Source organism: Schistocerca piceifrons, chromosome 7 (genome assembly GCF_021461385.2).
Source record: "Schistocerca piceifrons isolate TAMUIC-IGC-003096 chromosome 7, iqSchPice1.1, whole genome shotgun sequence".
Lineage (NCBI taxonomy): Eukaryota > Metazoa > Arthropoda > Insecta > Orthoptera > Acrididae > Schistocerca > Schistocerca piceifrons.
This window is the reverse complement of record NC_060144.1, coordinates 334,432,622-334,459,601: the sequence shown is the minus strand read 5'-3', so window position 1 is coordinate 334,459,601 and position 26,980 is coordinate 334,432,622. Positions and strand designations below refer to the sequence as shown.

Genomic DNA, 26,980 nt, shown 5'->3' with positions numbered 1-26,980 from the left:
CTATAATGTAAACATTTTACTAAATGATTACAACATTATCTGAGATGAAATATAAGGGCTTGCCACGCGAAAACGTAAGTACAGGCGCGAAACATAACGACAAACTAAATTACGTTTAAAACATAAAATGATAGGTTAACTCCCAACAACATTGCTCATCAACATCGTTTAATTGCAGATGACAAGCTACCTGTATAAATAATACACAAGTGATCCTGAAAAACCATGAAAACCGAGTGTACAGGTATTAACTAAAAGAAACAAATTGTTGTTTGAACTAAATATTACCGTAATTTTGTAATCATTTAGTAAAAAATTTTACAGTACAGATTAAATAAAACAGAAACCCACTGATGATGGCACAGAGATGCTGAAACATGTTTGGGAACTTGAAGAAACGGTGTTTTCCATAACAGGCGCGCCCTACATCCAACAATTTTAACTGCAAACACGGTGAACACAAGGAGCTGAAAATCCAAGTCATGAATATATTTGTTCTTAATCCATGGAGATTAATCTACGCTGTGTATAAATTTTAGCTTTATAACAGAATGGGAAATGCCTTTAAAATATAAAAATTTTTAAGTCTGCATGGTGATGTCATGGAATTAGGTTTGAAAGTTAGATTTTACAAATATGTATTTTTTGCTGGATATAGGGTTGCATCAGCGGTATTTTTGTGAGTGTAAAGGCTCTTTTCACGTGATACAGTTATAAACTTAACTTTGGCTGAAATCTATATCTTTGGTAGGAATTTGTGTCTTTGGATTAATCTTTATCTTACAACTTTAGTGTGTGTGGTTTATTTACGTTTTGTTAATACGAACCCGTATTACTACGGGGGGAATGAATTAACAAATTATTTGCGTGGAAGTGAACAGATAGACACAAAGAGAGGCGCCAAAACTGTGTTTAAGAAATATAGATTTCATGGAATCAATTCAAAGACAATGAGACGTGCTGTGAGGGATAATTTTGTTTTAAACTATCTACTTCCCAAACACCAACGCATAATTTGTGCCGGAAGGAGTATTGGTGTTACTATAACATAAGAAAATATATTTATGCATAAGCACTCAAAGTAAACACGTTATGGATACAGTTTCGCTCACATTCACGTTTCTTGCAATCCCTGATTTACTGAGGTAGGGTCTGCATAGAATACGTAATGAGAATAGAAGTCTACATAATTTAAATGGAATTAGATGCTCAAAGATTACATTTTGTGAACTAAATGTACTAGAAATGGATGTCTATGATGAAGTTTTATATTTGTTGATGGAAATAAAAGCGGAACTGAAATGCCGAAGAGGGCTGGTGTCAATCCAGGTGTGTTGACTGAAAACGCTTTTTATACCATCGACCAGAGCAGGATTACCAAAGTTAACAGCACAGTCTGATCTACAAATATAGGCCAGACACGTTAGAAGGGGAGAGGAGAGAAGCTTGGAGGATGAGCAGTATCAGTCCAAAGGATTTTAAAACACAGATAAGCGTATTACATGTTGAAATATACGAAATAAGACTTTAAATTGCAATACATCGGTTTTATATTTTTAGCGTTATTGGAAGCCTTTTCCGAAAAAGTGTGTGAGCCATTACTATGAAATTTTCAGGACCTGCTCGACATAGCCTATGTTGCTGCCTCTTTGGAACTAAAGGAATATAGTATTCTTCAATTAAATTCTGGTTTCTAGTACTACATGTTAGTAAGCAGTAGTTAATTTTCGTAACACGAAATTCAGAACTTTGTGAGTAACAAAATTTTAAACATAAACTAATCATTATTGTTGAGTGATATTATAATCCTCTTAGGACCTAAGAACGAAATTCACAATATAATTGCATAATTAGAAATTCTGTTATAAAAAGGCAATGAAAAAACTAAAAATCTGTATTTGTGGCAAAATACTAATCCTCGATGTTCGACAATATTTTTCCATTACAACAAAACTATTTTCCTTTGAACCTGCAATATTTCATGTCTCTACCTTAGTAACTACGCCTGCAAAGATTTTTGAAGTAACGTTTTCGTTTTCTGCAACATCCCTCCGCCATCGACACGCTTCATGAAGCCTAATTCAGGTTACATTTACACGTGACTCGGATGCAACAACAAAGCTTCTTCTTATATGGAGAGCTTTCCATTTCATTTAATTGTGATAGAGAAATGATTAAGGCTATAGGGAATGTTATTTACCATTCATTGCTATGTGCATGGAGTGTGAGTGATTTAGTTACGAGGAAGCACTCACGAGAGTCTGTTACTCCTCAGAAAGCTATACTTCAAATATTATATACTTAATAAACATATGTTCAAGCCCTGCTTCCTCTGAATTTGGATATTAGACCACATCGAAACAAAAAAAAAAAAAAAATTCGCTGCATTAAAATGGAGTTCATTTCTGTAGAAAACCGTAAGACGTGTGGTACAAAACGTTAGGGATGTACATTACTACAGCAGGCTCGAATGTTCGGGACGTAGTAAATCCTAGTCCCTGACTCTACCAGTCTCAAATATTCTGCGTATTTCTCTATCAGGGTTGAAATGTAGATACTGAACTCACCCAGACTGCAGCACATCATGTTTGTGCAATTTATTTCCCCTGTGTTAATTTTTATTTCTCTTTCTTTGGTTGGCTTCACTTTCTTCACGTTCCGTATGTGCTGAATGTGAACCGAGCAATATACAGTAATAAGCAGAAGCGAGCTCGCTACATCACCAAACATCATTACCTTTTCATGTTATTTATTTTTTTGTTTTATACTTATGTGAGATCGTTTCTGCATGCTCCAAATCTACGTGCAGTATATTCAGTTTCTTAAAATCTGTCGTTATATGCTGTATGCAACATATTTCTACCGTGACGTTGTGCCCCTGCTCGCATACTGGTGGTCAATGACGAAGCCATTGTCTTGAGTGCTTGTGTTGGTCACAATAATACACCGTTGAGTTTACAGTTCCAATCAAAAGCTTGGTATTGTAGATAACAGAAATGGCGTCTGGCTGCAAGGTGAACATGTATGAGTACATACGTGTCTAATCTTTTGTACTTATGAAATAGTAAGACGCCCGCTGTCTACAGCCCTATTCTTCCTTTTATTCTCCCAAGCCGAGTCAATTGTTCAGAGTGACATCAAAAGTGGAAGTCCTAATTTAAGAACACTATCATTTAGGATAACTGTATTTTATTGACTTATTATTATCCAGTGCCCTATGCGCAGTAAAACACAATGGACTGTGTGCCACAAAGAACCATTAAAAGTTTCGAAAGTGGTCAACAAAATTTGCTTTCAGAAGGCTGAGAGCAAATTGTTCCTTTACTTGTTGAAAGGAACTAGTTGATGCCCCTTTTTCTCTTCAGTTTTGTCGTTTTGTGCGTTATTAGTCACATAGTCTCTGCTAAAGGGAAGTGCATGTGTGTTTATTTATAAATTTTTTGTTTCATGCCACCATTTTCCTGCTTCCCCTTCCCATTGCGTGTATCCAGAGACTTTCGTAGAGTTATAGGCTTGTAGTGTCAACCTAACCTTTCGACGGCATGAGGTGGAACCAGAGATGCTAGTTGGTCACTTAGGGTGGATGCACCAATCTGCTGAGAACAGGTACAAAATTTAACAACAGGCCCCATTTCTTCTACAATCGCTCGGATTTTTATAAATTATTTTGCGCTTCCTGAATTTTCATAACTTCATAGATTTTCGGTCATCAGCCCACCACGTGTGTCTTAACTCAAGCCTATCTTTCCTCTACTATATTTAATGAATATATCTTTCTCCCCTGATTTCAGTGAGCACCCGGATGCATATATTTCAAGATTATTTTGTGAAATCCAAATTTATATAGAATGACTAACTTTTTGGGCACTTGCCCACCACATGTTTGTCAGTTTAGAGACTCCCTTTCGTGGTTCTGTTTGTTGAACAGATGTCTCCATCCAGAGTTCAGTGAATGCTCAAATGTGTGGGTGATCATGGAATAATTTACATCTTTAAAATTTTCGAAAACTAATTGATTGCTTTTGGCCACTGGCCATTGTCGCGTTATGAGTATGCATGCTACTGGCTTGCTATCCAAAAAGTCCATCGAGCTGATTCAGATATGAATAAAATGGTCATATACATTTGTGGAAAGTTTCTGCCAGTAAACGATTTTTACATTTATGTGCCCTTTACAAGTGTTTGTTACTGATTCTGACAACCCACCTAGACGAATCTTTCCAGTACTACCCACTGCTGTCGAGGTTCCAACAAGCAGGTACGATTTCGGTCTTTTAAGAGCCGAAAACGAGCGTTCTGCTGAACAATTTTTAAGTGACATGCATAGAAATATTCTAAGAGAAATGCCAACATTCGGAAACACGGACTGTAATCTCTCTTTTCGTAAAAATTTACTCATTTCGACTGGTATATCACTAATCTCAGACGATTTCAAAAGTGTTGCGAAACGTACACATTCACTAGGGAAGAAAGGCTCTAAATCTGTGTCATATGACGCTCGGAGGTTTTCTGCACGTTCAGCAATATCGTCAGGTGAACTGTTCTTATGGTTACTGAAAACTGTGGAGGATCCCAACAGTGTTCTATAACTTTGCTTCCTCCTCACTAATTCGGCGTACAAGTTGTCGAGTACTTGGAGAAATGTTTCGACTCTAAATTTTCCCCTTCCAATCAGAAAAACTTCTTTAGAGTCCACATCTTCGTCAGCATGAAGTTTACGTTGTCGTGATCTTTTATAGGTGCATTCATAGTCTATATCAGTCACAGTCTCTATGGATTTAGTTCCGTAATAGTCCAACATGCCACGAATAGATGCAATAAATCCTACAAGTGATTCATATAATTCATGTACTATTTTAGTATCAATATTTACACTTCGCAATTTCAGATTTACACTATTAAATCTCTTGCGTATGTCCTTCCAAATTGTCGTTATGAATACTGTTTCTAGTCTGCTGAGTTGATTCAACAAAGCTGAAGCCTTATTTCGCACAAGTGGTATTTCAAACGTATTATTGGCAATATATGTGAGGGCATTGATAATGCCCTCCCAGTTTTCATATAGACTTACACACGCATACTCTCTTGCTGACCAACATGTTTTTGATAAAAGTTTTACCGTTTTGCTTCCTGTTTTCATGAAAGAAACAAGTTTATCCCAGCACTGTGTAGAAGCAGAGAAAAAATTATAAACATTTTGCACTACATTAAAAAATGAACATGCTTCCCGGCAACAGCTTGCAGCACTAGTGTTGACTAAATTCAAAGAATGTGCTGCACAAGGCACATAATGCGCTTTCGGATATCGTTTTTTAATGCGTGTCTGCAAACCAATGTAAGTTCCTGACATATTGCTTGCCTTACCATACAACTGTCCTCTATAGTCAGTAATATCAATGGAATTTGTAGACAGGACTTTTAGTACAGCCTCAGCTAAGTTTTAGGACTTGTGTCCTGGCTTTGGTAAAAACAGAAGGAAACATTCAACAGGTTCACCATTCTTGTTCAAATATCTTAATATGAAAGGTAATTGATCAATATGTGAAATGTCTGCAGTAGAATCTACTATTATAGAGAAATATTTGGCCTGTTTTATTTCACTTGTGATAATTCTTTTTATTCGTTCAGAAAGAAGCTCTATTATTTCATCACAGATTGTTGAAGAAAGATAACTTGTTATGTTCCTGCCCTGGAATTCCATATCGTTCAGTGTGCTCTGTGAGAAAAGGATCAAACTCGGTTATAAGTTCGAAAGACATCATAAACTGACCATTATATAATGAATTGAATCGTTCAACGTGTCCACGTAGGGGAAGTCCACAACTAGTTAGCTTCTTCACTACTGCAAACACCCTTTTCAACACACTGCGTCAGTACATTTTTTCTGTCTCAACATATGACCCGAAATGGTTATCTATTGTTCCAACTGACTTTTTCCTTGTTAAGAGTGATAACTCAAGAATTTTTGGGTTCCAGTGAATTCTCATGAAGAGAGAAAATATTAGAAATATTTTTCCAATCTGCAATAACATTAGTAGCACTTGCCCCTTATCTCTGAACAATTAACATGGTGCACAAGAAACAGCACCGGTGCTATGGGAGTATACTAGAAAACATGCGAAGTTGATTCACCATTTAAAAGTTTATGGTAAAATACGTTTTTGCTCAAATATCTGGTTTTATCACCTACAGATCTTCTTGAATTAGAAAAAAAACACCGTTACAATTTTGATTAATGCCACGTTATAAGAGGATGTCGATTGTTGACTCATTGACACACCATTCTGCAGGGTCATCACTAACATGGTTATTTCTTTTCGTAATGTTGACTCGACACTTAGTTTTTCGTGAAACTCGAAATCAGGAACAACTTACTTTTCTTCACTTTTAACTTTTGTTTCATCTATATTTACTTCTTTTACAACAGCTGCAGTGCCAGAAATATCGTCCGTACTACAACTCAAAGTCGAACCAGAAATATTTTTTACAAAAAATTTATCTATTCTGCCAAACGGTTTTAGAGCATTACCTTCCCGTCCACACCTTTCCTTCGATAATTTCCGAAATGCCACCTCACTTAATTTTGCACATTTGCTTTTTTCACTGTTATTCATGTTAAGGCATTTACAAAATTGTCAACCAACAGTCAAAACAAAAGATAAAAATTTGTAAAAGGAAAGAAAGAAAGACTGTGTCCAGTTCCAATCATAATGCACCGCACATGAGAACAAAGATTTTTACTTTAAACACGGCACACGAGCACAAAGATTTTTCATTTAAGTACGGAGCGATGAACTGACCATGTCAGATTACTCGACGTAACTGTGCTATGAAAGAATGACAATGAAGAATAATTTAATTTCGTTGTAATCTGTTTCTCTGTTGGCAGTGAACAGTAGAAGCGCACCTGCCGGCTGCAATTCGTCTCGTAAAGAAAATGGGACAGTCCCTATTTTGGCTTCTGTTTCCCGCGTCGCCGGAATTTTAGCTGGGACGCAATATGTTCTGAATGTTCTTGAGACTGTGTTTCTAATTTAAAAAAGGAAATAATTTTTGCAGTTTCTTGCAGTGAGGTGTGCTGGAACGACTCTTATCCCACTTATTCTTATAACATTTTAGCGGTTTCTGTGGACAGAGAAGACAGACTACAAAGTTTAAGTAGTCTTGTTGGTAGTTGATGTGGTGTATTGTCATTTGTATGAACACTGCTGTTATGTCTACACGCAACTGCACCTTTTGTTCCAACATAAATTAAAAATAACCTTTCCTCGAAGAAAAAAAAAGGTTAGTTAAGAAGTTTAATATAAAATTCGCAATGTCACGTACTATTCGATTGCAATGAGTGGGAACTTTGATATCTTGCAGGCTGCAGCACAATAAATGAGGCAAACGGAAGTTGGTTTCTTCTTCTTTTTTCGCCAAAAAGTAACTAAGTAAATAAATAAATAATATTTTTAAACTGTTGTGAAGTGTATTTCACAGATTATTAGATATTCTGCTTATGTTCTTTTCGTATAAACAAGGGTTTAAATATGTAAAACATTCCCAGTATCAACATGTTTTGTTAAACGGGTTCCATTAAATCACAGCTCAGATATTGAAGACCACAGAGCTTTCACATTGTTTACAGTAATGGAGAGATAACTTGATACTTCCCCGTAATTTCTACAAGAAATTTAAGTAGAATTGGGTTTTACATACTGAGGCCCCCTCATGTTATAGTATTTAAGAAACTGCAGATTAGTTTATCACAGCTTTTCAGGGGTCCCGGTATTTTCACGGGGAAAATATGGTAGGGTGAAGTAGGGCCGACAACATTGTCGGAATAATAACGTTTCGATCATTGTGTTATGCATTGCCGTCCTGGCAGCTTCCTTCAAAATATTTTGAAACACCACGAGGATGATACCAGACAGAAACCCAATGTTAAATTTCCATTCAGTCGCCAAGTAAACTATGTATATTTCCAAGCTTGTATTGTCGAATTTTCGTTCTTAAGGCTTATTCAAACTAGCAGGTTGTTTAACAATATTAAAAATTTTTGTCGCTTGTAAACGCAGTTATTTTAAAACTTAAAAGGTTAAAATGAGTAGAGAACAAAAAATGCCGCCCCCTTAAGGTGCCGCCCCTAGGCCCATGCCTAGTGGCCCTATACGTAAATCCGCCACTGAGGACGTAATGTCAATATTGCCACGTGTTGACGTGTTTCGCCCACTTCTGGGTCATGTTGTGGATCTGAGCCCGAATGAAGTGAAAAGATTTCGATCACTGTTGCTTATTAGTTCCGATTTCTGCTTTACAAACCAATGTCGGAAAGGCCGTGTGTTTCTCTCAGCTGCAAATCTTTTCATCGCTGCATTTTCTTCCGTGTTAACTGAGATGCTAGATTTGTATTCGATCACTCCTAATGACATCGACTTCTTCTTGTAAGTTGTACGTATATTTAATCTTTAGTTACAGTACGGAACCAATTCACATACAGTTCTTTTACGGACTTTTATCGAGCACTGCTTGTCTATACAATCAGTCTACCTCTGTAGAGATCTGTCAAACTACAGATGCATTTACTTTTCGCGACGTCGCCATGATTGTCATGATATTCGGTATTCCATGGTCACGTTTTTCTGCTTTGCATACACCTCGTCTATCCCCACATGGGCTCATTGTTGTGTACATAGTTCCGCGTAGTCAGAGTGTACACAACTTTCCCAATAGAGCGCACCCCGCTAAGCACAACAGCACACGCGCAGCACTCATCCGTCTCCGCACTACGAGATGGCGCTGTCTTAGAGACGGACCAAATTCTGCTTCCGCCGATCCGCGTATTAATATGTCACGCAGCCAATGAGATTGCTGCTAACGTAGAACCTTTTCTCCTCACGGATCACACTCGCTCAGTGATACATGAACGCTCGAGGTACTATAACGAGTGTACAGACCTCCGATTAGTTGGTCTGCATTAGTCTGCATTTGTCTGTATCAGTCTATAGTCAAGTTTCAGTCTGTGACTAATAAGATTACCATATTCCTGTACATAGCCACGAAGATAAATGACTAGACACTTTGTCAAGTATCAGAGGTATGTGAGAATAAGACTAACGTACCAAGACCAAAGGCACTTCAGATTGTCAATTGTAAATAGCATCCAGAATCAAGTTAGGTAAGGTTTATGATTGTTATTATTTTAATAAATGTGTATGAAAATTAATCAAGTTCTGTTTAAAGTTGGTCACTGTCAATCAGTTACTCTAAGCGTGCAAGTGGCATTTCTATCATCTGACCTAACAGCAGAAGATAAACACGCCACGATAAGACCACGAGACATATTGCTGACACTCGCCCACTTCATTAGAGTGACAAGTCAAATAATCTGATGGTGTGTGTACCGGAGGTCTTACAGTACGCACACCACACTCATGTTCATCAGAAACAAAATCTGCAGACAGTATGCAGTCGAAACTTATCCCTTAACTAACAGGAAAAAAATTGGCTGACGTCCCAACCATCATTCGTCTGGCAGAATGGTAACACATTGCTTTCCCCGTAATGATATGTTGCACCACATCGTGTTACCACATTTTTTCCGGAATCCAAACTGATATTCCCCGAGGTCAGTTTTACCAGTTTTTCTATTCTTCTGTAAGTAATTCATAATTGTTTTGCAACCATAACTTATTAAACTTATGGTTCAGTCTTGCCTTTTCTCTTGGAATTGGAATCGCCACATTCTTCTTGAAGTCGTAGGATATTTCCACTGTCTCAGACATCTTTGAAACGAGATGGAAATTCGGTCTGTCATCTTATATCCTCATACAGTCACTCAACGACGACAGCTTCCCGTGCACCTGAGCATCATAAGCACACAGTCACAGACTGTTGCTCTCCCTGTCAGTAACATCATTTATGTATATAGGGAATAAGAGCGGCTCTGTCACATTTTCCTGGGGCACTCCGAACAATATCATTGTCTCTTATGAACACTCGTAGTCTAGAACAATGAATTTGCTTCTGTTACTTAAGAAGCCTTCGAGACCCGACCGGTGTGGCCGAGCGGTTCTAGGCGCTGAAGTCTGGAACCGCGCGACCGCTACGGTCGTAGGTTCGAATCCTGCCTCGGGCATGGATGTGTGTGATGTCCTCGGGTTAGTTAGGTTTAAGTAGCTCTAAATTCTAGGGGATAGATGACCTCAGATGTTAAGTTCCGTAGTGCTCAGAGCCATTTCAAACATTTTTTTGAAATCTATTTCGTATTAAGCTTATCCATTAGAACTCGTGACTGTTAATTACATGTATGGTATTTTTAGTGAACTAAATCTGTTTGTATGATCATACACTTTATATTGAAAACCAAGAAAGAAGTTCAGATGGCCCGTTGACTTATACAGTAATGTGATCTGAAATATTACTAAAGGTAGATTCTGTTTATTTCAGCTAGAGGGAATATGTATAAAAGTTATACTATTTGTTATGAACTGCAGCTGTTTTTGTGACCATGAGCTTTAAATTTAAAACAAGAAAAAAATTTCAAATGAACTGCTGACTTATTTCTGTTCCTGATAAACTGACTGTATTATAAGCTGATACAAGAATTGAAATAACACATTAGATCACTTGAAATTTGTTCTTATAGCAATTAATTAATTTATTTTATTTTGAGCTCTCATTTTAACGCCAATCTGGTATTTGCCCATATATCAATTTTAATACACGCAAACAAAAACAAATAACATCTCTGGGAAAAATTGGACCAATGTTATATCTTTTCGTCAAGATATTTTAACAAACGACAGTTGTATAGCACATGCTGAATGCTGACAGAGTTTCGTTATCACAGTGTAAATGCATACAGATTGTGTAAAAGAGTGTGAAGTGATGTACCAACTGGCTATCAAAATCGAAGCAGACAGAAGCTATCAGAGAAAAGCCGTCCGTACTGTCGCAGTAACCACAAAACTAAAAAATAAAAAATAAAAAATAAAAAAAAAATAAAAAAATATTGCATCCTTATCGACTGATAAGCAATGCTTATGACGGTACATTAAAGCATGTCTCATCTTCTTGTCACAGAGCCAGCACCCAGCGTTACGCTAGAAATAGCGATGTAACTCTTAGAAAACCATCAGAAGATGAGCCTGAAAAAGGCTCGAAAACCGGTTCATGGAATAGTAAGTAACTATTCAGAAAAGTGACTGGTTACAGTTTTGCGTATTTACATTTTATTCCGTATATTTGTACCTTCATTAATAATCTACAGGGGGGGCACAGTGTAAAACGCTTTCCAGAAATCTATGAATGTGAAATCTGGCTACTGCCTTTCATCCGTGGTTATCAGGATATCACGTGGAAAACGAGCAAACTCAGTTTCGCACGAGCGATGATTTCCACAACGGTGCTGATTGTGGACAGAAACTTTTCCCTCTCACGGAAATGTATTATATTCGAACTGAGAATATGTTCAAGGATTCTGCAGCAGACAAAGGTTAAGGATAGACTTATCCTGTTCTTTAAAAATATTAAAACTGAAACGAGATTCAGGATGCACAAGAATGGTTCAAATGGCTCTGAGCACTATGCGCCTTAACTTCTGAGGTCATCAGTCGCCTAGAACTTAGAACTACTTAAACCTAACTAACCTAAGGATATCACACACATCCATGCCCGAAGCAGGATTCAAACCTGCGACCGTAGCGGTCGCTCGACTCCAGACTGTAGCGCCTAGAACCGCACGGACACTCCGGCCGGCGCACACGAATGGAATCCGTTTATTTACGAAATTCGACACTCTAGTGAACTTCGTTTGGTCCTCCTCAGAGTCGCTGTTTCGGTGTGAGCAGGTCGGTTCCGGAAGTTCGACTACGGCCTGCGGAATCCCGAGGTATACGGCTGCCCCTCTCCTCCCGACTACGTGCTGTCCAGGGTGGAGGTCCCGGTCGCCCTCTTCCACAGCAGGAACGACTGGCTGGCGGCCACGCAGGTGGGTCTACTCTTCTCAGCCTTCCAATACAGGCATAGTGCAGCCTGCGAGAACTTTGTCTTTAAAATACGAACAGTCAAAGTCAAGTTATAGAACATTATAAAGCTGAAGTGAAAAAAGAAATAAGTAAATAAAGTAATTGCCTGAGAAAGTCAACACGGAGAGAGAGATCTGAATGAATGCTGTACCTTTTTTACTTAGATTTTTATTTGACAAGATGAAACTGTAGAAAACAGTGATTACTAGTTTCAACCGCTTTAACGGTCTTCTTCAGATCAGGGTACAAACATGCTGTGTCTATTTAGTGTTGAGCATTATTAAAAAATGTATTGTTATTGAATGGAAGCTGGACACACGCAACAACAAAGAAATGAGATTACGTGTTCACACACATTATACGTCCTGTGTAATTTTTCGCTCAACTACTGAAACCTGAGACACATCTGATTCCAAAGTCCTGTCTGTACAAAATATTTGCCACATGACTCAACATTAATCTCACAACACTAATGCTCTGGAGGTTTTCTCACGTTGAACGGATTGGTCTGAGAAGACGGAAGATTGCGCACGAAGTTCTCAATGGCGAAACAATTTCTTCCAGCGTTAGAATCAATAGCCTCTGCCTCTCGCTTCAGATCTCAAGGGTTGCCTTCAGCGACTCATTGCACCTTGTATTAACCTCTGTACTCTAAACAGACTCTATTCGTTACACCCCTATGGACCGCAACTTGTATAGAGGTCCAGTGCACCCATTTTGTGTGGCAGTACCGATGAGCACTAGGTGGGCGTGCCTCGTCACAGTGACCTTTCTGACAGGCCTCACCGATCACAATAGAAGTTCACTGTCCTTAGTTGAAGTTAGTTGTGCATTGAATGTCATACGGCCCAGTAGGAGAGCAATGGGCGTTCTGGCAAGAAAAAAGCGGACTCAGCAAGGTCAGCATCTGGTGTCAGGTTACAGTTGATGCTATTGTACTTGTTATCTTCAGGGTCTCTGATACTAGATTACATCTGAGGGAGGCAGTTACACAAGTCAGATTCAAGATTACACTCTTCCCCTACAGTGAAGTAACACACTTTTTTATGATTTGTAACATTAATCTTTAGAGATTTTTAGAATAGCTTTATTGTACTTTGAAAATGGTATGCGAATATATATATATATATATATATATATATATATATATATATATGTATATATATTTCCAAATTAATACTTTGTGTGTGGTATATAGATACACCAAAGCTATAATGTAGGCAATCATGCTGATTGATGTCAACCCGTTGGCTAAGGAACATTTGCTTGAAACATTTTGTAATTTTCATCTGGACAAACAGTTATTTACGGTGGTCAAGATAAATGGGACACTCTGCACACACACACACACATACACATATACACACACACACACACACACACACACACACACACACACACACACACACACACACACATATATATATATATATATATATATATATATATATATATATGGTTGCAAAACAATTATGAATTACTTACAGAAGAATAGAAAAACTGGTAAAACTGACCTCGGGGAATATCAGTTTGGATTGCCGCGAAAGGCAAAGGTCCCGAGTTCGAGTCTCGGTCGGGCACACAGTTTTAATCTGCCAGGAAGTTTCATATCAGCGCACACTCCGCTGCAGAGTGAAAATCTCATTCTGGAAACATCCCCCAGGCTGTGGCTAAGCCATGTCTCCGCAGTATCCTTTCTTTCAGGAGTGCTAGTTCTGCAAGGTTCGCAGGAGAGCTTCTGTAAATTTGAAAGGTAGGAGACGAGATACTGGCAGAAGTAAAGCTGTGAGACCGGCCGTGAGTCGTGCTTGGGTAGCTCAGATGGTAGAGCACTTGCCCGCGAAAGGCAAAGGTCCCGAGTTCGAGTCTCGGTCGGGCACACAGATTTAATCTGCCAGGAAGTTTCAGTATTGCAATTACTGTTCTTACATCACCATAGACGAGTAGCATTTCTACCTTCTCTTAGTTTGTGTACATTCTACTCACACAACTCTTCAACTGACGATGGTTGACGGAATGACGGGTGTGCATTCTACTTATGCTTACATTTGTCCTGTCAACGTCAGCACGTGGGTGTGTTCCATTACCCCGAGTACTTGCGCTAAGCGCTGGGAGCGTCAACGTCAATGTTGTGTTATGTAATTAATTACGTTGTGTTTCAGTGAATGGTACACTGTGATACATTTTTGACTAGGTCTTTAGGAGAGGAAATGAATTACCAAATAAAAAATTCAGGATGCCATTTAAAAAAGCCATACCGCTGTACATATCTTTGTAAAAAACAAAGTTACAACGAAGGCAGTCATGCTTATTGATGCAGTCATGCTTATTGATGTCCCCCTGACTGCTATAGAACACTTGCTTGGAACAGTTTGTAATTTGCATCTGGACAAACAGTTATTTAGGGTGGTCAAGATAAATGGGACACCCAGTATATACATAATTCTTAAAGTTCTGTACGCTATAACTAATAAAGCAATAAAGAAATTATATATTACATTTCTCATTGAATCAGTATTGACCGTCTGTATTCTTTACAATTCATTTTTTTTTTTCTGTATACAGTTTTCAATCTTTTGTACGATATTTACTATACATGGGAAACGAGGACTAGCAGCAGCTGGTGAAGAAATACCACACACACAGACACACACACACACACACACACACACACACACACACACACACACACACCGTATGAACTGAAAACTCTCATCTCTGTTTGACATTTACTAATGAGATCGCCCCATGCTGGGAGGAAATAAGGAACTACTACGAACATGCACTGGACTCAAATTTCAATAGGTTATGAGATTAATGGGTTTATATGCGAGTGGAACACATTAATTAGAGGATTAAAACATGAAATATTTGCTTTTATTACAGTACCTTTCACACAGATAGCGAATTTCATTGCTTATTTGACTGGACATTGACGTGACTCAGTTATTAAGGGGAAGGAAGTGGGATGAATAATCTCACCATTATTTATAGTCATTTTTCATGTGGTGATGTTGGTGGCAAACACTGGGTCGGTATGATGCATCTCCTTGAAGCTGTGTGATTGTGAGTCGGCAACTCTCATTGTTGCTATGCCGCTTTTGGGCGAGGACCCGTAAAGGTCTCCACACTGACTGTTCGCCGTGGGTTGTTTAGCAGAAGTAATATTATCGAGGTGTCGGGAGGCAGATGCTAGGCAAGGAAACTATCATTCTCAGACTACTGCTTCATTCCCAAGCACTAGACCGTACGATTTCGTCTACTTAACATGAAACAGGAAATATAAGTACAATATGATGATGGACATTCAGATGGGAGTAAGGAACAGAATCAAAGTCAGTAGACTAGGTAAGTGATGAAATGAAGAGCCTCCACGTCCTCCTGTTTTTGCACTGCCTCAGCAACTATCCCTTCACTTCTAATGACTCTGCATAACTCACAAACTCCTCGAATTTTTGCTCCTCTCCATTTGTCATTGGTGCGCTAAATTTGCAGTGCCACCTAATGACATGTCGCCGTTTGCTGACCACGTCTTGCAGTCAAGGGGAAAATTTTCTATCTTGTGTGGCCTGGAATGACTAGGGAACTGGCGTTTTCCCATGCGTTCCGAGTATTTTTCACAATCAATCCAGCACATTGTTCTGGTGTTTTCCTTAGATGCTGTGAAAGCAGTCTCACAACAAGTATTTGTAACGGCTGTCTCTGCCTGAGGTCTGGACACTCTTACATTTGTGTCTTCTCTAAGAAACTGCCGTCAATCGTTATGTATAAGAAGCCTCCCTATGGTCTGGCAAATATCTTTTTCAAGCAAGCTAAATCTTCTTCCGCAATCCCACAGTTCTCCCACCTCTCCATTTGCATTCTTGTCACATTTATGTATAAGCTATATCTCAGTGCCTGCAGGGATCCGCAAATTAATGGCACGTTCCCCGATGTCCACAAGGCCCTTCACAAAGTTTCTATTCGTACGTGCACCGAAGGCACCCACCAGCCTGCCCGTTGGGTGGGTGAAGATGCTCCTATGTCTCTATCTTTAACAGTCGCTGTATGAGGTGCTACTTCCCCTCCTCCTGAGCTGCTGGAGACGGGAGGCGATTAAAGCCTCCGCCGGCGGAGATGTAAATGCACTTATAGTGTGCAGTCGACTTGGAAGTATACATATTACACAGAATTCAGGTTGTCAAGGCTAGAGGTGTAAACAAACAAGTGCTTATAACGAAAGAACGCGACATTTTGTGTTGTTGTGTAAATATGCTATCGACAGAGCCACTCTCAAAGACGTGTCCTCACTATTTCATGAACAGTACTGAGTCTTGGGGCACATGTGCACGAATGATTACTGTGCAGCAGGCAGAAATACTCCTGACCGTCATTATTTGGACGACACATCGAAAGATGCAGCGTCTGCTATGGCTAGCAAAGTTAAAATCTGTAAAACGTGTTCAGCAGAGTGCAAAAATGGAATGCAACACAGATCATCACTCACGTAAATCTATTTATAAGTGGCACAGAACTCTTTGAGAAACAGGAAGTTTGATTCAGAATGCTGGAAAACATCCTAAAATGCACGCAATTGAAGAGATCGTGGTACGTGTGCGTGGAACATTTGCTAGAAGTCCATGTAACTCCATTATACAAGCTAGAAGGAAACTAACCGTCCCCCATTCGATGGTGTATGACATTGTGCACAAACGTCTCCGGTTGCAAGCTAACAAACTCCAACTTTGGCTTCACGTTAAGCCTGAGGATCATCGCAGACGACGCGATTTTGCTGTTAGAACATTGCATCGTGTAGAAGAAAACAACTTCTAATTCAATGCAGTGCCATTTAGTGATGAATCTATCTTCCACGTCTGTGGAAAAGGTAACTGACGTAACTGTCGGGTACGGGGAAGTTAGATCCCGGGAGAAGTAATAGAATATGAAAGGGACACGCCAGAAGTGAAAGCGATTAGGATTACATTAACATAGCGTAATTGGTCCACTTCTTCTATGGATTCTACAGTGACAGGACACACCATTCTCGCGATGTTGGCGAACTATACAGTTCCACACATGCCTCCAAACATTATTTTCCAGCAGGATGGTGCTCTCCCCCTCCCCCCGCTACTAGCATGGGATCATGGCAATGTTACCACATTTTTCCATGAGACGTACACTGCGTGATTGATCGAAAGAATGGGGTCCCATTGCCTGGGCCGCTCTGTCTCCCAATCTGACTCCATGCATTGAGGATAATTGAGGGCATTGTTTACAGAACAATGGTTTGAGATGTGCTAAATTTGAGACATCGAATCTAGAATACAGTAGAGGCTGTAACATCTGTCATACTTACGAACATGCGACGGATATTGGGATACTGTTTCGATATATGTTGAGCTACAAACAATTCCCGCATTGAACTGTTCCAAAATGCATAAAAATGTTTGAGCTCCTGTGTATAATGTTGGACAACTAAAGCTGTAAACCTTGATAGGTACAGAAATATCAACAAATACTTCTGTCTACCGCTAGCCCAGATGCCATGTGTTTATGCACACATAACGAGGAGTCAATCATGCTTATGCCTACAAACACCTATGAAAAATGGTTCATTCGAATATTGCACATCCTCTCAAGTGTACAGCCACTATTTGCAAATAAATACCATTCACATACTCAGTCAAGTGACTGATGAGAGGGTGAAGGGGTCCTGTTCCCATCATCACAGACGAACCATTTGCCATCCTGACGCAATGAGCCGACTTTCAGCTGTAGTTCAGCATGTACGAGTACCTCACAACTACATGATTAAAAGATTACCGTTTACACCATTTTCAGAGTGCCACCAATGCCCCTGAGCAGACTCTCCTTGTAATCTTTGATCATGAGGGCCTCTGAGGCCACCCAATGCACACCCATAGCCCACCTTTAGGGACACTTGCGTCTATACAGTAAACACACATTTTAGGTCCGAGACCCACAGATTTCACAATATGTCACCCATTCCCTCGTCTTTTAGTAGCCTGATAACCTTCCTGTTTTGAGGTATTACGCCATATGATTATCAGCTGCATGTCCAGAAGTTTTGAATGTGTTGGGACTGTACCTTGCATATGGATCGCCGCCTTTCACCTAGTACACGAAACTGCCTGCATCCAAATAAAGTAACTTGGCACCAATGAATTTTGGTTTTGCAAACTCTTAGTGAAATTGATATATGTGGAATACAGAGAGGTCTAGAATACATATATCGATATAGACATGCTTCATGATTGCACTCCACAACGAATAATTCTTTATTGAAGATTTCAGACACAGCGGTAAGTCACTGTGCACAACATGCAAATCAGTGGGATATTCCATGTCTGCCTTCAGGATGGATCCGTCACCAGTTTACAGTTGTCAAATACGAACGAATCCTTTTTCACGTTGTTTGTCTCGTCTGTTCCCAGCGTCGAAGTGTAATTCGAGACATTTCCTGTTGAACTGGTTTCTTCATCACCAGTGGTTGTCTGGATGTCTCTGGAAGGACTGGGTAGTCGTAAAGTCCCACGAAAAAAAAATAGCGGGAGCTTAACACCCGTATTCCAATCATGTTGAAGTTTCGGATGCTCTTTATTCGAAACAGATATACGGGAAACATTCCCCACCAACGTATACGACACAGTTTTGTTCCTGTCTTCTTGCCTCTCTAGAGCGTATGAGCTATTCAAACCAGTATTAGTTCCTGTTTGGCGTACATATCAATGCACTTATTAACCTCAAAGAACCCCGTTAACGTTCTGAGGGCAATTCACATACACTTAACTGGCTACTTATCGATCTCTCAATGTACCTCCCTATCTATCCTGCATTTGAAAGCATTCAGATGTGAAGTTGGTGTGGAGACATGTAGTCTGAGGATGGATGTAATTCCAAAGTTTCTTATGCACTTGATTCCGATGCTATTAAGTTTGTATCTAATTTCTTGAAACAGAAAGACCAATGCATTACTTGTAGGATGTGATGTCACTGTTGGGGAGGTTCCGTCTTTCTTCTTCATAAATGTTCCTTCAAAATACAGGAAACTGTTGCTCAGAATTATTAAATCACCCTGATGTTGAATGAGAATTATTATCTCATTATTATTATTAAACTTTGCAAAAGCAAAAGTTTTATAGGAAAAATATTCATGATGAATGGTCTGATCATAATATTGAACTGGAGCTGTTACATCGATTGATGTCATTGTGAAGTTACAATCCTATCGATTTAATGAAGCTGTAATTCTCACATATCATCGCGTTCTGCTGCCGTCTGCATCATCCAAATTGACAACCCAACATTTTTCAGATTTTTGCATCGTCTTTGGCAACATATTCTGCATAAACACTCAACGAAATTTTGTTATTTTGAAATTTCTGACGAATTTAATCAGATCTGTATTTGTAAGTAGTCTTTATAATTACTTCATAATACGTCTTTCTCGAACTTTCTGAAATGACAGATATCATTTCATTTGTGTAAACTATATTTCCTGCATCGGCACCAAGATTGGTCATAACCATCCCATTAGGTTTGTTTATAAATAACTCATCTGCTATGAGTCACGATTTTCTTTATTTTATTTTTCGCACGACGCGTTTCGGGAAATGATTCCCATTTTCTTGTGCGTTTTTTGTGTTTGTTATATCATTCCTACGTGATTTTGTCGATGTGTGAGATTCTTCCTCATTCTGTTGACTTTACTGCAATATATAAGAAAACACGCGATTTCTTCTAAATTTCGCCAGTAACTTCACAAAAAGATCGACAACCAACTAAAAATCGATTGTTCTTCTCTCAGTTTCCAGTACCACCGCAGGACCAGTTAGTTACTGTTAGGTCCTTGAGAAGAGGGTGTTCCATCCACTCAGTTACGGTGATGACTGCATATTTACAATAGCATACAGGTAACTTTATAGAGAAATGAGAAACACGCACATGTGGCTCTTGTACTTAATTCTCTATTTATAAATTATTTGAAATAGCAGGGAAAGATACTTAAGTAAGATCATAGTTCTGTGCCTACATGTGGCAGAGTCAGTTCACACATTTCTGCTTGAACTGATGCGCAGCATGAATCAAAAAGTTGAGCGATTATTTCTTTTGAAGGGGGCCGAGTTTGGCACGCTGTCTCCAACAGATTGCCTCACATCCACTCATAGAATCGATAAACAGGAGGTTGCTAGCCTAGTCGACGGTATAGAGCATACTGAACTGCATGACTGGCGTACATTATATTTTCAAAAGTGTGCTCCTGTAGTTGAGTGCACTTCCCCTCTTTAAATCATTGATTATTTGATGACCTACTATCACGGAAGGAGAGTTGTAAGTAGGCTGTTTAGGTTTTCATATTGGTAACGCCACGTAGCGCTCTGTATGAAAATCACTGGCTGTGCTGTTTGCAGTCTGTGGCTGGTTTGCATTGTTGTTGGCTATGGTAGTGTTGGGCAGTTGGCTGTTAACAGCGCGTAGCGTTGCGCAGTTGGAGATGAGCCGCCAGCAGTGGTGGATGTGGGGAGAGAAATGGCAGTGTTTTGTGAGCGGATGATCTGGACGTGTGTCCATCAGAAACAGTACATTTGTAAGAATGGATGTCATGAACTGCTATATATATATATATATATAATGACTTTTGAACACTATTAAGGTAAATACATTGTTTGTTCTCTATCAAAATCTTTCATTTGCTAACTATGCCTATCAGTAGTTAGTGCCTTCAGTAGTTAGAATCTTTTATTTAGCTGGCAGTATTGGCGGCCACTGTATTGCAGTAGTTTGAGTAACGAAGATTTTTGTGAGGTAAGTGATTCATGAAAGGTATAGGTGATTGTTAGTCAGGGCCATTCTTTTGTAGGGATTAATAAAAGCCAGATTGCGTTGCGCTAAAAATATTGTGTGTCAGTTTAAGCACGGTCATGTATAATTTTTCTAAGGGGACGTTTCAGAGTGAGCGTTTTTGTGGAATAAAGAAAAAATCTGCATTGGAGCATCACACAGATGAATCAACTCTTCCAGGGGTAATATTACTTCGATGGCACTATATCTAGGATTTTCGAATGCTACAGCCACTGGAAAGAACTCATGATCCAACATTCCCATGCAGGCACATTTACAGTTGCTGTTCTTTAAACTGCAACTGAAGTTCAACTGCATTATTTGCAAGTCATGCAGCTGCTGCTGAGATGAGTTCACCACACGAGCAAGGAAGAAATAAAGAACTAATTATTAGCTAAGTATACATTTCTTCCAACTACAACTTTATTCATCATCATAGGCACTAATACTCATATGGCAGTTATTATGCAGTGGGGAGTGCTGCTATACACCTCGATGTGTTTGCCCTGTGAGAATTCTCACATGACTGGGTGAATAATTTATAAACAGCTCATAACAGAAGAGGCAGTCTAATGAAAACGAGAGAGGGAGGAAAAAAAATGGCTAGATACAAGCAGGGGTTACTCTCTGAGGGTACTGTACAAACTTAATTATATGTATAGATAGTTAATCCGTTCTGGGATTCGAGAATCTCGATGATTTTTGCTTGTTATCGACAGTGATGCTAGAAAAATATTGGTTCCGGAAGTTCCAGGGCTATTGAAAAAGCCTTAATTTTAAGTTTGGCGTCAGATAACAAAAGGCAAAAGAAACATGTTTTTCGTATGATATAATTACGCATTAACACTTTCCAGATTTTTTTTTCTTTACACGTACTGTGAAACGTTGTGAAACATTGGGTCTTGCCAAATTTCATGATTCTAGACCAACGGGAAGTACCCTATAGGTTTTGGTGAATGAGTTTGCGAGTAGCAAAATATGTAACGTAAATGACCGTATTTTGTTATTGCACTGACTTAGATGCTTAAGTGTTTTATATCGACATGGAATTGTAGACTTTAATATGTAACATAAATTTCAACTTGATATATCTATCTCTTCTGGAGGAAAAGGGTTCTTAACTGTCGGACAGACAGACGGACATACATACAGGCGGGCGGACAACAAAGTGATTCTGTGAGGTTCCGTTTTTACCGATTGAGCTATGGAACCCTAAAAAGTAAGTAAACTGTTTATTATTTCAAAAGTAATCGGCATAATGGTTAATACATTTATCCGAGTGTGAGACAAGACCGTCAATGTCTTTATGGAAAAATGTTTGCAATTGCCTCTGAAATCATGATTGTATCCTCCCTTGCACCTCTTCATCTAAAGTAAATCGGCGGCCATGAATGTCTTTCTCCTGGTCTCTAAAAGTATTTAAATACGAAGGAGAGAGATCAGCACTGGACTGAGGATGGTTAAGGTTTCCCAGTGAAACTTCTGCAGCGTATCCGAAACAAAAGGAACGAAACTTTTTCTTTGAGTGCAAGGGCCTTCTGCTCATTGATTTTTCGGAACATGGCTCCACAATTAATACACCCCAATATGCACACACTTTGCAAAAACTGAAGTGCCTCATCAAGTCAAAATGCCGAGGTATGTTGATGGATGGCATCGTTCTGTTGTAGGATAGGTCCTTCGCACATGTTGATAAAGGGAGGGGAGAAGGGGGGGGGGTTACTCTGAATATAACTCGCAGAACTGCCTCCATGCAATATTATACCAGTTTCCGTGAGGGAAAAGAAAACAATTTTATCAGCTGTAGTCCGACACTGGATGCTGATCTCTCCGACCTTGCATTTTTCTTGCCAGAATTTCCAGTACCGTCCTACTGGCACCTTTCATTCATGAACACATTTCAGTAAGGATTTGGAGGACTTCCTGTGAATCTGTTTTGGTTCACGACAGCTGAGCTTGTTAATCTCACGGCACTGTGTGGAGGGTCTGATGCCAGACAACAAGCATGGTATCTCTATTCTTCTTCCGTTAGATTGCAACTGAATCGTCTCGCACTCAACAAGTGGTGTGGCATGTATGAGACTTGATCACACAGACATCATGGCATCTCAGAATCACAGAAACATATTACTAACCTACAGCAAGAAAATGATCATGTTCGAAGAGTTCCCTCCATACAGCTTCTAAGGCCTTCTTAACTCACTTTCTTGTACCATACTTTTACCATCACACTTCGATTTCCTTGGAGCACACAAAAGACAACAAGCGCAGCGCTTCCTGAGCAACCGGATAAATAACAAAATCTCTCACTTTCTCTTATTCATCATTAGAGGCACGGCACATCTTGCAGCTGGCATTTTTCTCGTTAAAGGGTAGCATATATCTACATGGGCGCCTTATACTCTTCTCTTCTTCCTAATCATCAACAGTGTCTCGTGCAGTTACTAACGATGCCGAACGTTCTGCAAAACACAATGCCCTGTAACAGGTGCTCGTATCGCTCAGCAGCCTTACAGAATTCCACTCTCAAGACGGACTACTCCCGCTCTTTCCTGATGGAGCACTTGCACGTTTCAACCATAATTACGTTAATCTATAAGAATCATAACCGCTTGTACCAAAACAACATGTCATCTGATCAGGAACTGTCAACAGCCTATTCAATGACGATGCACACTTACTCCCAGAAATGACCAAATAATTATGAGTGTTTTTAAATACTAAGCGCCCACCCGATCGGTCTCATGCCGGATGTAGAGATAGGACAGAACTACACACCCAACGTTAGTTACCAATTTGCTCTACAAATATTTTAATGTCTTAAATATGGCCCGCGCCCCTAGATGTTCTTGACTGGAGTGTTTCTATTTAAACAGCATTTTGAAGCAACAACCTCTCAGCATCCAAGAAGGTGCACAGTAGCTGTCGAAAAATTTATTACATAAATACTTCTCTCTGTTGGGTAATCGATGCACGTTCATTAAGACCTTATGTACAACTCACAGTTCCTTTTTGCACAGTGTTACCTTTCACTTGTATAGTCTCTTTTTAGCCTCCTTGCAAATGTTTTCGTAGCAAACCAGACAATCTCCCTATTTCCTGCTAACAATCAGGCAGAAAATGAACACCTCATAAATTCTATTGGAGGTGACTTATTTGTAGCATTAAGATGGGAGCCACACTTGTGGATCAATGAGGTTGCTCATTCATGATGTTTTGGAAATCTTCCAGAAATACATCACAGGTCCTCTGCTACCCAGAGCGATATATTCAGCACTGCTTCTCTATCTCCTACATATTCCTCTCAGACAAAGTGGAGGCAAGATGGTATCATGTGACACACACTGGTTTCATCTTCGCCTCATGGGTGTCGCTTGACACCTGTCGGTGGTGGAATTGTGATCCATTATCTGAGATGACGTTTTCTACATGGACCACTTCTCTCAAGAAATGACTACAGAAGGAGATCATTGTCATCTGTGTGATCGCATTTTGTAGCAGAGTGAAAGTGTTGTGTACATAGTTCCGCGTAGTCAGCATGTACACAAGTTTCCCACTAGAGCGCGCCCCGCTAAGCACAACAGCGCAGGCACAGCGCTCGTCCGTCTCCGCACTACGACATGGCGCTGCCGTAGAGACCGACCAAATTCTGCTTCCGCCGATCCGCGTATTAATATGTAACGCAGCCAGTGAGATTGCTGCTTACGTAGAACCTTTTCTCCTCTTGGATCACACTCACGCAGTGATACATGAACGCGCGAGGTATTATAACGAGTGTACAGACCTCCGATTAATCAGTCTGCATTTGTCTGCACTAGTCTGTACCAGTCTGTATTAGTCTGTACCAGTCTATAGTCAAGTTTCAGTCTGAGCCTAATAAGATTACCATATTCCTGTACATAGCCATGGAGATAAATGTATAGACACTTCTGTCAAGTATCAGAGATATATGTGAGAATAAGATTAACATACCAGTACCAAAGGAACTTCAGATTGTCAATTGTAAATAGCATCCAGAACCAAGCTAAGTAATTTTTATACTTGTTATTATTTTAATAAATGTGTGTGACAATTAATCAAGTTCTGTTTAAAGTTGGTCGCCGTCAATCTGCTACTCTAAGCGTGCAAGTGGCATTTCTATCGTCTGACCTAATGGCAGAAGATAAACAGGCCACGATAAGACCATGAGACATATTGCTGACACTCACCTACTTCGTTAGAGCGACAAGTCAAATAATCTGATGGTGTGTGTACTGAAGGTCTTACAGTACGCACACCACAGAAAGTAACAATTTTCGATGTCACCTCAGCATCCACAGAAACTAATTGGAAACCTCATGTTGTGTGTGTAAATAGACCACACAAGTCGACAGCAACAAACACTGAGATTCTCTCGGGAATGATACAGAACAAGGGTGCTTGGTCACTATCAGTTGATGGGTTTGCGGATTTTTCGAATTGTTAGGACCTTCTTTATATGCCATATTATTTTAAGTATGGATTCTCCTTAAGTTTACTGATGCATTTTCTCGCCCAGTATGCCCGTATCTAAGGTGCATATACCAAATAACCTTGTTTGCAATCTACTCTGGAATGCACTGTGTCTAATGATCACACTGTCGATGGGACGTTAAAATCTAATCTTCATTCCTTCTCAAATGCAGAGAACCCAGTTTGGGCTTCCAAGGTTCGTTTTGGGGAACAGTATATTAATCTTACCAGATGAAACTGATTTCAGCACAGATCCCTATCCTGTGTGGCGCTTATGTGATTCTCAAACTTCACATGCCACTGAAAAGATCAAGAGGTGTAGGACCAAATATGTGCAAGACTGGGTCATGGCAGTGCATAGAGTTCATGAGAACAGGCTGTTGTAGCTCAGCCAACTACATCAAAAAGCTAAAAGAGTTTAATAATGCTCATTTGTCTCAACTGGTAGCATCTCAGTAGTGGCAATGACCAGGTCTCCTCTAGCACGTGGAGAGGCAACGTGCATTGGCAGTGACCTGACGGCTACCATACAGTTATGTAAGTGCCTTGCAGTGGTGACTCTGTTAGCTCATGCAGCAGCACGTGGCCTCGTTACTGGGAGATTGTTATCCACGCTGCTGAAGACTGTCGAGTTTCTTGCAGAGGGTGTCAATCTCTGTGGTGAAACTCGCCCCTGCAAGTGATGGCACAAGGCGCATAGGCACCTGCATCTGCATGGAAGGATGGGCAGTTGAACTGCCTGGATCTTGACCTGCTGCCCTACACGACAGGCGTCTTGTTGTTACTGGAAGTGGTCCAGGTGGCAGCCCACAAGCTAGTACCAAGTACAAGGAGCAGGATATGGCACTTTCAGACAGTGTGAATGTGGAATCCTGAGTTGTAGGGGCTACGTACCTGTCGTCCAGTATGGCCCTTCAATCTCTACAGGTATTACTGGACTGCTGCTCTCTGAGATCGACTTAATGATTATTTATACTCGTACCTGGCATACGTGTTATGCTGACGAACTTTTTCCACCATGCTCGGTACAACAAATCCGTGATCTGACAAGTGGCAATGGCTTGCGCCGCCTTGCCTGGATCCAATTCAAGCGTTACAGTTGCAACATTATGATACCTTGCCCTAGTGTCGCTCTTGCTGTCGAAACAGCCGCCAATGCTGTAGTCGACATGCGTCCTCCAGCTTCCTTCCATGCTGTTGCTGAACTGCTAGTTTCCCTGGTAACGCCCAAAACATAGTAGGTACACAAAATCGTATACATTTCAAAATGAAATTGTTCTCCCTCAGCTCTTTCTTGTCTTCCCAGCCCAAATGAGTGAGGGCTTTAGACAGTGCATCCACTACTACATTTTGAGATCCTGGTACGTATATGTAGAGAGCCCAAAAGGTTAAGTGGCCATGGGTTAACTTAGCCACCGCCAAAAACTGCAGAGCCTTAACGTCGCTGTAAACCATGACTTCTCAACCTAAAAGATAATACCTGAATTTAACGAATCCCCATATTAGTGTGAGTGATTCTAACTCTGTCACAGACAAGTTCTTTCGGATTTTGTTAAGAACTCAGCTCGTAAATACTATGGTGTGTCCACCTATTACTCCACATTTGCTGTACTCCTGGAATAGAGTCACATACAACT

The 26,980-nt window shown here is 39.9% G+C and overlaps 1 protein-coding gene across 1 annotated transcript in view; it reads left to right on the top strand.

Moving 5' to 3' along the window:
* Positions 1-26,980, top strand: part of LOC124805681 (lipase 3-like) — a 164,031-nt gene that overhangs the window by 125,206 nt on the left and 11,845 nt on the right. The window contains exon 8 of the mRNA XM_047266249.1: positions 11,835-11,974. Coding sequence (XP_047122205.1) covers positions 11,835-11,974 — 140 coding nt within the window. The remainder of the gene's footprint in view (positions 1-11,834; positions 11,975-26,980) is intronic.